Source organism: Artemia franciscana, chromosome 2 (assembly GCF_032884065.1).
Source record: "Artemia franciscana chromosome 2, ASM3288406v1, whole genome shotgun sequence".
Lineage (NCBI taxonomy): Eukaryota > Metazoa > Arthropoda > Branchiopoda > Anostraca > Artemiidae > Artemia > Artemia franciscana.
Window position 1 is genome coordinate 35,495,031 of NC_088864.1, and position 13,988 is coordinate 35,509,018.

The following is a 13,988-nucleotide window of genomic DNA, read 5'->3' on the forward strand; positions in this document are numbered from 1 at the left end:
TACTCTCAACATCTTGAAATACTAGTGAATTGCTAATGCGTTTGTAGAATAGCTAAATTCTATGTAACTGGAGGCCAATTTTTGTCAATGGCAGGTTTTTGTTCATTTTTAAAATAGCGATATTAAAACTGGTTTGGAAGATAAGCTTCGTCTTAAGCCCAAGTATTATTCTTTATTTTATTCTGCCTTACTTAACACCTAAGGTTTAGCCAAACATAAAAATATCAATATCCGCGGAAAGTATTGCCACTCTACAAGAATAAAATGTACTATTTTATCCATAAAAAAAGTATTACATCCATAAAAATTTATACGCGTTTCGTACATTACTGAATGCTGTAGCATTTTCCTCAAAATTACTATCCATTGAAAAATTTTCCTTTTTTAGAATGGACTTTACAACCTTTGCAGCAAATAAACTTGGTAATACTTTCCTTGCAGAATAAGGCTTGTATTATTATAAAGTGCGATTCAGAGTTTGATAATTGCAAAAATGAAAAAAGCTTGCCTTTTTCACAGGCGCAAAGATCACTAATGAGTTGGGGCCCCACAAAAATTCACAATATCTTGTAAATTCACATTTGAAAAGAGGATGTTGCCTCAGGTCAAGTTGTATTACCTTTCTTTGCTAAAATACGAGAATATAGAATCAATAAAAAAATTAATCCCTTTGCAAAACAGCCCTGAAAACGTTGAAATATCTCTTGGTTTAGTTGAATTATAAACCAGTTCTGTCAATTTGTTGGTTTCCATTTGTTTTACTAATTTCAACGCCATTAGAGGTATTTCGTATTTTGAAGGGTCACGGATATACTTTTCTTAGTGCCTGCGCTTCACAAAAAGTCCTGGCGGCGTCGTATCCATAATGCCGGCCTTTCACGACAGAAGCTGTTTGGCCAAAACAAGGAGGGTGCACCCTGCTGATGACGTTTGTCATAAAAAAAGATTACTACAAACAATAGTTGCAGCAATTACTTACAAAGTCCTTGTCTTGAAATTACACTTTTATTTCTCGTTAAAAAAATTTGTGATATCCCAAAGTTTTAGGAAAAAGTATTGCAAGGATAAACTTCAAAAATATTGTTTTCCAACTGTTTCGTATATGAAACTAAAATAGCTCAAACTTCTAAAAAAGAAAAATGGAATTATAATCACGGCTAAAATCAAGAAGCGGTGAAAAATAAAAATATGAAAAATTTTCAGCCAGAAAAAAAACGGGACAGAAAGCAGATATTTCAGCAAAGAGAAGAATACAAAAGTTTAAGACCAAAAAAAAGAATATATTTGAAAAGTTTCTTACATAAAAATCAAAGAGTTGGTCTTCCTTCTTTTTTCAAGTCATTCTCGTTGATGAAGGCTTACCAGAAATTGTTGCCCAAATATCTACTCTTTGTCCGTTTTTAATTAACTGAATGAAAATTGCTCGTACACTATGGCAGTAATTTCAAAACCTACTTATTGACTGTAACAATGTAGAACAGAATGTAGTCCCAGATTGTCATCTAAAAGATTACCCATAGTAGTCTTAGAACTTACTTAATAACTATACCCTTTTAGAACTTGAAAAATATCTTGGACATCAATCGAACAGGGAGTACCTCAAAATCGGCTTCTTTAGAATGGATTTTAGCCCCATTTCTGGGATTGGGAAAAGTTATAGAGTACAAGTGTGGATCTCATTCAAGTTGTGTGTAAAGATGTTAATTTTAGGATTGTTGAGCGATTTTTTAGTTCGGGTGGAGGGGGGAGTAAGAGTTTTTCCTTTCAGATGCTATGGATGATAGTTACTTGGCGGTAACTATATTTTTTTACATTAAAAAGTTTTTGATACAATAGAACATACAATTCTTTTTGATAAATTGGAAAATGTAGGAATTCGTGGAATAGCTCTTGAGTTAGTGAGATCTTATTTATTAGAAAGAAGTTTTACAGTCCAAGTTGGTGAGGAATCATCTCATATTTTTCCTTTAGAAAATATAGGGGTTCCATAAGGGTCTGTATTGGGGCCGTTACTTTTTTTGACATACATAAATGACCTTCCAAAATGCTTGCCTTCGGACGATGAATTACCAATATTGTTTGCAGACGACACAACAATTAGTTTGAAGGCTAGCAACGAGGAGGACCAACGAATGGCCCTCGAAACTGTTGCTTTTAATGTAAATTCTTGGTTTGAAAGAACCAAAAGAAGTTTGAGAGCAGTGAAGTGTGTGTCATTTAAAACTATTAGTATTGGAACTTCCTCCATAAAAAGAGTGGATGTATTTGGATATTTAGGTATCCACATTGACTCAACTCTGTCTTTCAAGGTCCATATTAATAAACTCGAGGCAACAGTGTCCAAGAATCTCGGCTGTTTGCATAGAGTAAAGCTCTTGTTTCCTTACCAAATAATGAGAAAATTATATTTTTTATTAGTGGAATGTTATTTTCAATATTGCCCGACCGTTTGGATGCTGGCATTCCATTCACATTTACGAAGACTCTAAATCTTCCAAAACAAGGCAATAAGAATCCTGGACCTTTTTTTTAACACACCCTAGGAAGACAAAAGAATTATCTGAAACTAAAACATCATTTTTATTTCTTGATATCCTTCATTTACAACAAATTTTTCACCTTAATTTAGGCATATGGTTTTTAGAAATCCAACGTAGGGATAATTTTTTCAATAAAATGAAACTCTTGGTTGAAAATAAACATAGCCATTTATGAAGAGCAAGGAATAAGTTTCTTTTTCCTTTTATTAAAAACTAGCTGTTGGGGTGGCGCTTCGCGCCACCCCAACACCTAGTTGGTGGGGCGCTTCGCGCCCCCCAAGACCCCCCGCGCGCGTAAGTCGTTACGCGCCATATTAGTTACGCGCCATTGTAGTTGTGTCCCTGTGTCCCACCTGTAAATATAGATAGATTTATATATGTGTTTCAAACTACGTAAAAATTGCGAATATACAACATTCTTGGCTTTCCCATTGTCGGTCCATATACAAAGCCGTATGTACTAATAATGACGTCATATGCAAACGCTCTTTTTACAAACAAACAAACATGCATACACACAACTCGTTTTTATATAGATAGATAGATAGATAGATACAATACAAATTAACTACGTAAAACTTGTGAATATACAACAGTCTTCGCTGTCCCATTGTCTGTGCGTATAAATAGATTGTCAGGTTTACCGACCCTCAAAGATGCAACATACAATTGTACATTGGTAAAGCAATCTGTATTAAGATCCATACCGCATTTTTCTAGTGATTGCCATTGAGCTTTGTTGATGGTGGTTGCAAATGCTAATCGAATTGGGAATTGCAATCTTTTACATTGAAAAAGCAGATCCGTTGGAATCATGGGAATGCGAGGAATAAGAACAGCCTCACCCTCATAAGGCCCTGTCAATATTGTGGCCTCTATTAGGTTTTCCATTGTTTTTTTTTACGGCAAGTCGCGTGCCATTGCAAAGCTTTGGTGGGTTGATATTTCTTAAAAGTATTATTGGTACGCCTATTTTTAGTTGTAGCACGTGTGGTGGAAACCCTGAAGGATCTATGGAATTTAAAAATTCAGATGGATAATTAACCGCTTCATTTGGTTCCAAAATACAAATTAACTGCGTAAAACTTGCGAATATACAACATTCTTCGCTGTCCAATTGTCGCTGCATATAAATAGATTGTCAGGTTTACCGACCCTCGAACATGCAACGTACAATTGTCCATGGGAAAAACAATCAGTATTAAGATCTAAACCACATTTTTCTAATGATTGACCTTGAGCTTTGTTAATGGTGATTGCAAATGCTAATCGAATTGGGAATTGCAATCTTTTAAATTGAAAAGGCAGATCCGTTGGAATCATGGGAATGCGAGGAATAAGAACAGCCTCACCCTCAAAAGGCCCTGTCAAGATTGTGGCCTCTATTAGGTTTTCCATTGTTTTTTTTTACGGCAAGTCGAGTGCCATTGCAAAGCTTTGGTGGGTCTATATTTCTTAAAAGTATTATTGGTACGCCTATTTTTAGTTGTAGCACGTGTGGTGGAAACCCTGAAAGATCTATGGAATTTAAAAATTCAGATGGATAATTAACCGCTTCATTTGGTTCCAAAACTGTGTCGACTGACTTGTAAAGGACTGCCTGGTCTCGAATCTTGGTCAAAACAATATTGTTGATTTCGTGGACGTCTATATTTTTGGGTGCGAGAATCGCTCTTTCACTTAGCCATTTATTATTTTTATAATTTTTTAGAATATTCGGAAATACTTTTTCAATCAATTCATTTTTGGACGTCACTAAATTACAGAAATCAGCAGGTAGTTGTATACGTCCTGAAATTGAGTCTACTGGGAGCTTTCCGTTTCCCATTGCCAGCAATTGATCTGAAAATGTTTGACCAGAGTCATCGTTTTGCAATCGGACACGCATATTTGTAGTTAATTTTAATGTTTTTACGTGTGCCCATAAATTAGAATTTTTCAGGCAAGCATTCATTTCGTCTGCAGGAGTTGATCTAGGTATTATAGGTAATGTTTGCCTGAAATCTCCCGCAAGCAATATTAATGTGCTGCCAAAGGGTTTCGACTTCCCTCGCAAATCTTTCAAGCATTGATCCAGAGCCTCGAGGGTGAATTTTCGTTCAGTGCACCGCAAGGTCCATGTATCATATTTTTTACAATAATATCATGTAACCCCTTATCGACATTTTTATCAGGTATTTCAGCGGAAATCACATCATCAATTTCGTTCGAAGTAATTTTTTTTATGTAGCCAGATTAGTATATGTGCGTGTGGCAAACCTCGTTTTTGCCATTCCACTGAGTACATCCAGCATCGCACTGACCCAAACACTTCAAGTTTTACAATGTAGTTTATCAGTGATTTCAACTTTTGCCGGAAGACACGAGCCGTAATGTCATGCCTATGAACCACCGATTGTCCTTGAAGTAAAAGCTGCAGTATCTCGTCCCAAGATTGATTACATGTAAATGTAATAAATAAATCTGGACGACCATAGAGACGAACATACGCAATAGCATCTTGAGCATATTCATGCATATGACGGGGACTGCCAGCATATGACGAAGGTAAAATTGTTAATCTTCCAACGTTTGTGGTATTACCGTCATTTATAACTGCATCTCGCAAATGAATGTATTGTTCAGAGCGGAGCTTGGTCTGATTCAGGCTGATATATAGCAAACGTTCTGATTCAATTTTAGCATACATATCAACGACGAATTGGTGAAACAATTCACGGCATTTTAAAATATAATTTTCTTCATCCTGCCGAATCATTAGTCTATAGGAATAATAATGCATTGCACTGCATTTCTCATTCATTTCTTTGTTAGTGGCTGGATTCATCAATTTAATATTAAAGTGATAGCCGTCGGCTCCATCCCAAAAAATGATAGGATATTGTAGGGCATCGTAGCATCGATGAGTTTCAGCAATTCTTAACAACTGAGCGTCTCGCTTATGAAGAATAATATCTCGAGGTAAAAACTGATCACCGACCATAACGATTGCCACTTCGTCGATAGTTGGAGCATTGTATCTACGCACATGTTGGCCAGGAGGCGTTTTGTCAGCGGAAATAACAATTTTATGCGTATCAGTAGGCATCAAATCGATGGCTGTTTTGAACAGACGCACTAAATTATTATTTTCGTGGAAAAGATGTTGCATTTGGGAAACGATTGTCCTTTCAACGTTGGGAGAAATTTCGCAACGTGCATTCAATTCAGAATTTCTATCACTGATGAAGTACAATTGTAAAAATTTATGATTCTCGCCTGAGAATGGTAGAAGGGACCCTGCTCTATGATAAATTTGCCCTTTTACTTTGAAAGTAGACATAAATTGATCTGGATTTTCGATTTGGGCTCCAAACGACGTCATTTGGAAACATGAGTTGTATTTTCTGATTTTTGACAAAAAACGCTTAGATTCTGACGTAGTTCCAGTAAGGAAAGTCTTCAATGGCTCTGGTGGTGCAGCCAATAGAGGAAGTTTAACTTTTCCTGAGGCGCAACACATTCCCATTGTTTCACCATTGAATTTCAAGGCCTTGCAATAGGGACAAATTTTAGACATTGTCCCGATTTGAACACATCTACTCAAGCTATAATCATCGACTGGGTTGTACCTGAATGCCAGGCGATAACTTTCAGGTTGCTCTGATTCCTCGGCACGCTTTCTTTTCTTACTTTCTCTATCAGCAGCAAGCCTGATTTCTTGCTGTTCTTGTGATTCCTCGGCACGCTTTCTTTTCTTACTTTCTCTATCAGCAGCAAGCCTGATTTCTTGCTGTTCTTGTAATTCCTCGGCACGCCTTCTTTTTTCACTTTCTCTTTTAGCAGCAAGTCTGCTTTCGCGTTGCTCTGGTAGTTCCTCGGCACGCTTTCTGTTCTTTCTTTCTCTATCAGCCTCAAGCCTGTTTCCTTGCTGTTCTTTTGATTCCTCGGCACGCTTTCTGTTCTTTCTTTCTCTATCAGCCTCAAGCCTGTTTCCTTGCTGTTCTTTTGATTCCTCGGCACGCCTTCTTTTTTCACTTTCTCTTTTAGCAGCAAGTCTGCTTTCGCGTTGCTCTGGTAGTTCATCGGCACGCTTTCTTTTCTGACTTTCTCTATCAGCAGCAAGTTTTTTGGCATAGACTCTTTGAGCATCTTCATTGGCTTTTGCCATGGTAAGTTCATCAGTCATTGTAAACTTAAACATTAATAGATTTCTACGTGAACATATGTCTTAAATATCTTGAATGACGTCACCGTCAAAGCAAAAATGACGACAACTAATTTCATGACGTCAGTCAACACAGAAACATGACGTCACCTGATCCACAGACAGACACACAGACAGACAACTTATTTTTATATATATAGATGAGAGATCAAGACTAAGTTTAAGATATCAACTTCCTGAGATTGCCAATAAATATAAACTACTTGATTTAATAAATGAGTCACCATCACTCCATACATACAAAAAGAAATTGAAAGAGATAGTAGTGGGGACTGAATGTAAAGTGATTTATTCATAAATCAGTTTATAAGTCCCATCCGTGTCCACGAGTCGATTTTTTTTTCGCTTCTTCTCTCTCTCTCTCTCTCTCTCACTCTTTCTCTCTTTTTTATGTACTCCGTGTGAGATATTGAGGTGTAATTCCTTCTTCTTATTTCTCTTTCTATTGTTAAAGGAAACGAAACGAGTTGCCTCCCTGTCTCCTTTGTATAAGATTTATGTATATTGTTTCTTGTTTAATAAAGTCAAGTTCAAGTAAAAAAAAAAAAAAAAGTCAGAGAGTGTATTAATAGTTGTTGTTTATTTTTGGGGTCATCCCAAACACGCTAATTTGCGCCTGGACTTATTTTGAATATAAGTGGTAATGTTTATTTCTATTTTGGTAGTATTATATGGAGATTTATCTGCTGTGTTTTGTTCTACGACCCAATTGTTAACACGGATTAAAAAATGATTAGATTTACTTTTAGATCTTCTTTATTATTCTGTTAATAATTACAATACGCATATTCAAAGAAGGGCAAATTATGAGATACAAGTCATTTCGGGTGTTCAGTAAACTTAGTGATTACCAAAGATTCTATCAAGTCGACTTTTTGTGCTTTTCATATTTTGTCTCAAAATAGACAGCCTTGGTATATCTTATAGCAGAAAAAAAACCGTGACAAGAGAAAATTTATACCTGCTGCGGTGGTTGTAGTCGGTGAGTGTACTGATCAACTGGCTGCTGCCTATGTCCCTGGGCATATCCTCTTACTTCAGGTGGAGGAATAGATTGATGCGGTGGCAGTACAGTTTTTAATTTATTTTGAAAATTAACATTTTGATATTCTCTTTCTTCTTCTTCTTGTGTTGTATTTAAAACAGAAGTAGACGGCATTCTTTCCCGGTAAGAGACCTGTTTCGACTGATGAATGTGACTTCCTGGTTCAGTTAGATTCTGTACTGACCTAAATATAAAAAGGAATCATCACCTTTTAAGCACTCAACTGTAAAGGTTAAAAAAACTTATACCATTAGAAATAATAAAACATATAGTGAATGAAGTTGGACTTGATTCGCAACAAACTGTAGCTTAAAAAAAACACACATCCAATTATTAACTCTATGGGTTTTAAGACAAATAGGTGATACTAAGCTGACAATCATTTTCAGAAATTTCGATATACCTGGTACATTTAATCATGACATCAATTTAACTTGGTCCTTCCTTCACAAAATTTTTGCAAGCCAATTGGTTTCGTCATACATCAATATTTCAAACTTGTCAATACTACTTAAGGTAGTGCTTTTATGAGAGTTTTATTATAGTAATTTATTAAACAGAACAAAAAAAGAATGTGTTCAGCTTTGGGATTTAAATCAACTTATTTATTTCAATCCTAGCATTTAAATGTTAGTATTATTTGACATCGTGAGTAAATTTATAGCATCTTGGGTAAGTTTGTAAGGAAATAAGGCATCACAAAATTCATTAGTTTACTATTATTTTTCTTTAAAATAAAAATCATTTCTGGGTACAAATAAAGAAGTAATTCTCAAAACTTGAGGAGTTTTAAAAATTGCCGATAAAAAAGAAGTAATTGCCAGCTATTCAAGAAATATATAAGAAATATAGACTAATCTACATATGCTAACCTTGACCTCATTTGGGGTGGCTGAGGGAATTGGCGAGCAGGATGTGGTAGCACTGGTGATGGACCAGTCTGCAGAGTAGATGCCATTCTTTGATCGTTGACGTAAAGCTGTTGATTCCTATTTTGTTCTGCCAAAGGCTGTCGGGGAGGGCCAGGAGGTATATCACCTGCAAAAGTCATGAATGTTTAATTCAATTTGATTTTCACCTCTTCAAAGGGTAGATATACCTTTTAAAAATACAGTCTATGCTTTTAATTGTATGAGTATGTAGCTTGTCTTCTCCAGGAGGAGTGAGGGAAGGGCAGGGGATTAGCTAAGTTCCAAAATTGTGTTGGGGTCCACTTGCTCACATGCAGTGTTTATTTAAGTCTATATGAATGCAGCAAATCCTCAAGATTAACCCAATTTAGCACCGTGCATTCTTAAGGAAAAGTACAGAGCCATCTATGGCTTTCTTGTACAACACCCAAGAAATAGATTTGAACTCTTCCATGATGAATACTTTAAGTCTAAAAACTGTCCTCAGACTCACGCCACCCTGTTATAGAGAAAAATATGGGAGAATAAACTCTGAGTATTTGGATGGCAACTCAAATTCAGTCTCAATACTGATCCCAGAACCCCTAAAATTTCTATTATCTAGTCTCAGAAGAAGTTTGAGCATCAACAGCTCGGTTAGTCTTGCTCGAACAATAGCTTTATTGCAAGTATTCTTTACTAGCATCCTCTCGCAACTAACAGAAGATATGCGAAAGGATTAGCTACACTTGCACACAAAACCTTTCGGACACTGCTGGATGAATTTTCAACACTCTCGAACAGCGGGGCTATATGTTTACCAGGGTATTCTAATTGGCTTGGAATATTTTCAGAGTTTGTACTAAGGTTCCCTAGGGTCCCAAACTTATCAATCTGCTCCACTCACCTATCAGAGTTCGAACACAGCTCTGGCAATGCACTATACGGCCGACCCAGGGACCTTAGCAGTCTAGAAGCGTCGTTAAAATACTATACAATAGTCCTGCTCACAGCCCCTTCCCACAGGAAAAAACTAGACGTCGTCTTTGTTTTGAAGTAGTTTTAAGAAGAAAGTTTTTGAAGGCCCAAATATACAATCCATCTTCCCTTGAAGACAACTGTTTAAAAATCAGAGAATATCAAATAGGGACTGAATAAACCAAGAAAAGACGATTTCTTCTTTATAGGCTTCTTTCACTTAAAGAACTTGATGTTAAAAAAATATAGAGTTTCTGCGCCAAATTTTATAGCGGAAGTTTTAGTATAATTATCTATAACAAAAAATCACACCTCAATTACAAATAGCCTTAATCTATTAAGGCAATCAGATCTTAAATTAATGAGCCGGGTGGCTTCAAAATCGATCGCTAAGGTTTCATGAGCAGTGGCCCCATGTAGACTTAAAGAGTGCATTATATATTCTACGTTATAAAAATATTTCATTAGAGAAAAATAGATGAAAATATGAAAGCAACTTAGAAGATTTCAAATAACAAATTTAGAAAAAAATCAACAACATCAAAAAGCCAAAAACAGTCTGCATTATAGTGAAAGGTGCACCTTCTCGTAGAGGGGCGTGACTTCCGTACCGACCATCTTCTTCCGTGAAATTCCAATAATTTCGCGATGTTCTGCACAATTCTCTATCATTTTCAGATACCCACCTTTTTTAGTTTTCCTATCCCAAATTCCCCCCCTCCGAACACATATATTCGTGCAACCTTGTACTAAAGGTTCTATATTTTGCGAAAGTGTTATACAAACTTTCGTTTTATGCGCTTTTTGACTGACAGACACAATTTAAATAAGGGCCATAGTTGGAATCCAATTACTTACTATTCAAGGCTGGCACAGACTTTGAATTTTGTATTCCACGTGGAATGTGAGGAGGTTCGGGATAAGTCCTGCTTGCTTTTGACGACAAGTCTCGCTCACTCATGCGACGAGGACCATGTACAAAGGCTATAGAAGAACAGAAGACAACATTAGTATTTTAATATATGCTTGAAATACGTTACGTAAGATACACAGAGAGAGAAGAGGGTTGATCGCGGCTCCAACAATTGTTGCTATTTAAGATGTATTTAGCAAGAAAAACAAATGTTTCTTTGATCAGGAATAAATTCACAAAAACGCAATTTCAGCAAATGAAAGCCTTATTTCCGCTTCATAGTTTTCAAGCATTTATATATTAAAGCTCAAAAACACTATTCGTTTCTCATGACCCTCCAATGGGAGTCTTTAGTTTCAAACTACATACCAGAGATTACCAGACAACGATTACCAGATTACCAGAAGAGATTACCAGATCATCAGACAACGATTTCATAGTTTCTTCGTTTTCAAAAACAACTGTTGGGTACAAGGATTCTGCTAATCTTGATAGCACACACTTAAATAAGTCTTATCTAACACAAGAATGCAGGGTACACCAAAAAGACTACCAGAAAACACATGAAGAAAGATCAGTCATTGTCCTTGCTTTAATGAAAGATATTACAGATTGGTCCCCATCTAACTCAACTACCGTAGGTTGATTTAAAATATGTTGAAAAGCTAAAATGACTTTGAAAAGCTTATGACATAAATTTTGGCAAACAGTCGATAATAAGATTATTTTCCTAAATGGTTTATGACTTCAAAACTTCATAATAAGAAACTCTAGTCTGAATATGTATAAAAATCGAATCTAAATAACCTGAATATGCTTTAGTTCCGTGCTGATTTATACAACACAGATCACTCACTTCTATTTCTTTGGCGATCTTCAACCAATTTTTAAACTGAATTTCAATTTGAGGTAATTTAAATCGCAATTTAAAATGGACTATTACCATAATATCTTCTTTGTTTTTTGTTTGTTTTGTTTTTGAAAAAAAAAGCTTGAAAAAAAACATTAACATATTATATATTGCTTGCTTCATAAACTATATTAACAATCATTAAGAAGAATTATGAATTGAGTAAAGTTATCATGTTCTGAAGTCAAACGAAGTATTAGAAACCATTTTTCAAAGTTAGCTGAAGGCTATATAGTGATAAGAACATAATTTTACAGGGATTGAGTTTAGATGCAAGACTGATATTCTTTTTTCATTAACTTTGATAGACTTCGATTAAGAGCATTAGGCTCTTATCAGAGGACAGGACACGCATTACTGAGGATTTTACAATTGGTACTTGCAGCTGCATAATTCAACATGCCATGCTGGGTTGGTTTATTGGGAATCAACGTGAAGCACACTAACTGTCTTTTAAATGCAATAAAATATACATACATGTCTACATCAAGAAGTAAAATAAAAACATGCAAGCTTAACTTTATTGGTGATGAGAATAAATTTTTAAAGGTTAAGCAAATTGAGGTGTGCAAAATGAGAGGTACAGCTCATCAAAATAAAAACACTGCAGGGGATTCTGACACCAGCCACTCTCTTACTATTATCGACGAATAGTCTCCCAATCTTTTGCGAGGGGTAGAACGGCTTGGAACATATGCTCTTGCCAACATTTCGCAGATCGCTTAGGGAGAAAGAAGGCTTCTTAGTGAGGTGGTGATTTAAACCATGTCTAGGCACTGTTTGACCGATGGAACTTAATTTTGAATATGGCTGCAAAAACATCACTTTTTTATTAGCTTTAGGCGGCAATGGCGGCTTTAAGCTAGGTTTAAAACGAGGCAAAAGTTTTGGCGCACCTGATTGGTCAGGACTCAGGCGTCCTAAAGGGGCGTTCAGATTACCAGGTTGCCTTGGAGGTTTATCCCAATCGACAAGTCGTTCATCGTAACGGAGAGAATCGTTTAGAACTTCTTCGGATCTTGGGCGGTTTTTTCTAAGTGAAGCTGAGGAAAGAAAAAAAAGTTAGAAGAAAAAAACAAAACAAATTAATAAGAGAAGATAAGAACAGGGATACCTACAGAGAATGTAAAAAGAAGCGGATGCCCCCCTCCACCTCCAAGAAGACTAAGAACAAATCTGGGACACAGTCTTGTGTTATTCCAGGTTTTCTTTTCTTTTTTTATGACAATTCTCCGTAAAAAATTTGTATTATTGAATAAATCCACAAGGTACCGTCTTTTTTCTTCTTAAATGTTTAAATATATAATAATTAGGGAATTTTGCAACTAAGAGCTCCCTTTCCGGTATTAAAAGACGTTCCCCTTACCTTTCTGAGGAGTTTTCTTTTGATCAGGCATAAAGGCTTAGGCTGAACACACTCAATAGTCAGTCCCACACTGAAGGGGATATAGGAATTACCTCCCTCCCACCAGAATTGCTCCAAATACCTCTCTTAACCTTTAAAACTTGCGGAGCGAGACTTAAAATTTCGAATTAGAAGAATATATTACCAGTTATCTATAAATAACTTTTTCACAGGTCGACTGGTTTTTCAATTGTTTTAATAATTTCGTAAGAATTTTTCAATGTTCTGTCCATACGACAAAAAGGTTTTTTATAACTTGTGACTTCCTCATCAATATTGTGATCAATGAATATTTGAGATCAACAGAGAAGAAAACACTGGAATTTCTTTAGTTAGTATTACACATAGACATATTAGTTGATACTTCACAACAGAAAGTACGTTTCTTCTCAAACTCATTGTGCTTTTTCCTCCATGCAATCTACAATGGGTTACTATGTTTTTTTCTTTTTCTGGTTTTTGAAGTAGTTGACAAACGGGCAAAATATTTTTTTTTAAGTTCTTATTGACTCTCATTGATTTCACCATTCTTTTTTAGACGCTTGATGGCTGTATACTTGCTCGCGCATTGCAAAGAGTTTCTATCTGGCATCTATTCATATAGAAAAACTATGGTACTTTCCCGTGGACTTTACCAAGTATGGACTTTTTTATGATTCTTACGAGAATCATGGAGATGATAACATTTTTAATTGACCAAATTTTATCGAATGTTGACCGCCTTGAAACTTCATTTAATACTGATGATGCTTCTGATCAATAAGTGTTAAATTGTGACTTCTACTTGATCAGTAATAAGTTTACTCACGAGAAGAACCAACGTGTTCGATCTGCAAAAAAGGCAATACACATAATCCGAAATAACTACTATCTGCTCAAGACTGGAATAAGTTATTCAACGAATATAACTCCAACCGAGCGCTATATGCTATTTTATTTAGAACTAAGATATATTTAATGAAATCGGTCCTTTAGGTATTAAAAAAATGTGCAAAAACGATTTAACTGTTGACCAAGCATAACAGCGTTCTAAATTATGAAAAGGAACAGATAGATAAGATTTACTGTAAAAAAATCCTGCGGACCATAGCAACGCAGAA

General features: G+C 35.8%; 1 protein-coding gene across 2 annotated transcripts in view; it reads right to left on the bottom strand.

The window, feature by feature from the left end:
- Nucleotides 1–13,988, bottom strand: part of LOC136040829 (afadin-like) — a 124,871-nt gene that overhangs the window by 10,966 nt on the left and 99,917 nt on the right. Inside the window, exons 19-22 of one of the 2 annotated variants that reach the window (XM_065725176.1) lie at nt 12,380–12,526; nt 10,519–10,644; nt 8,665–8,830; nt 7,709–7,976 (exon numbers count right to left, since the gene is read on the bottom strand). In XM_065725176.1, coding sequence (XP_065581248.1) covers nt 7,709–7,976; nt 8,665–8,830; nt 10,519–10,644; nt 12,380–12,526 — 707 coding nt within the window. Of the gene's footprint in view, nt 1–7,708; nt 7,977–8,664; nt 8,831–10,518; nt 10,645–12,121; nt 12,527–13,988 lie in introns of both variants that reach the window. The other variant, XM_065725167.1, reaches the window with a different exon arrangement.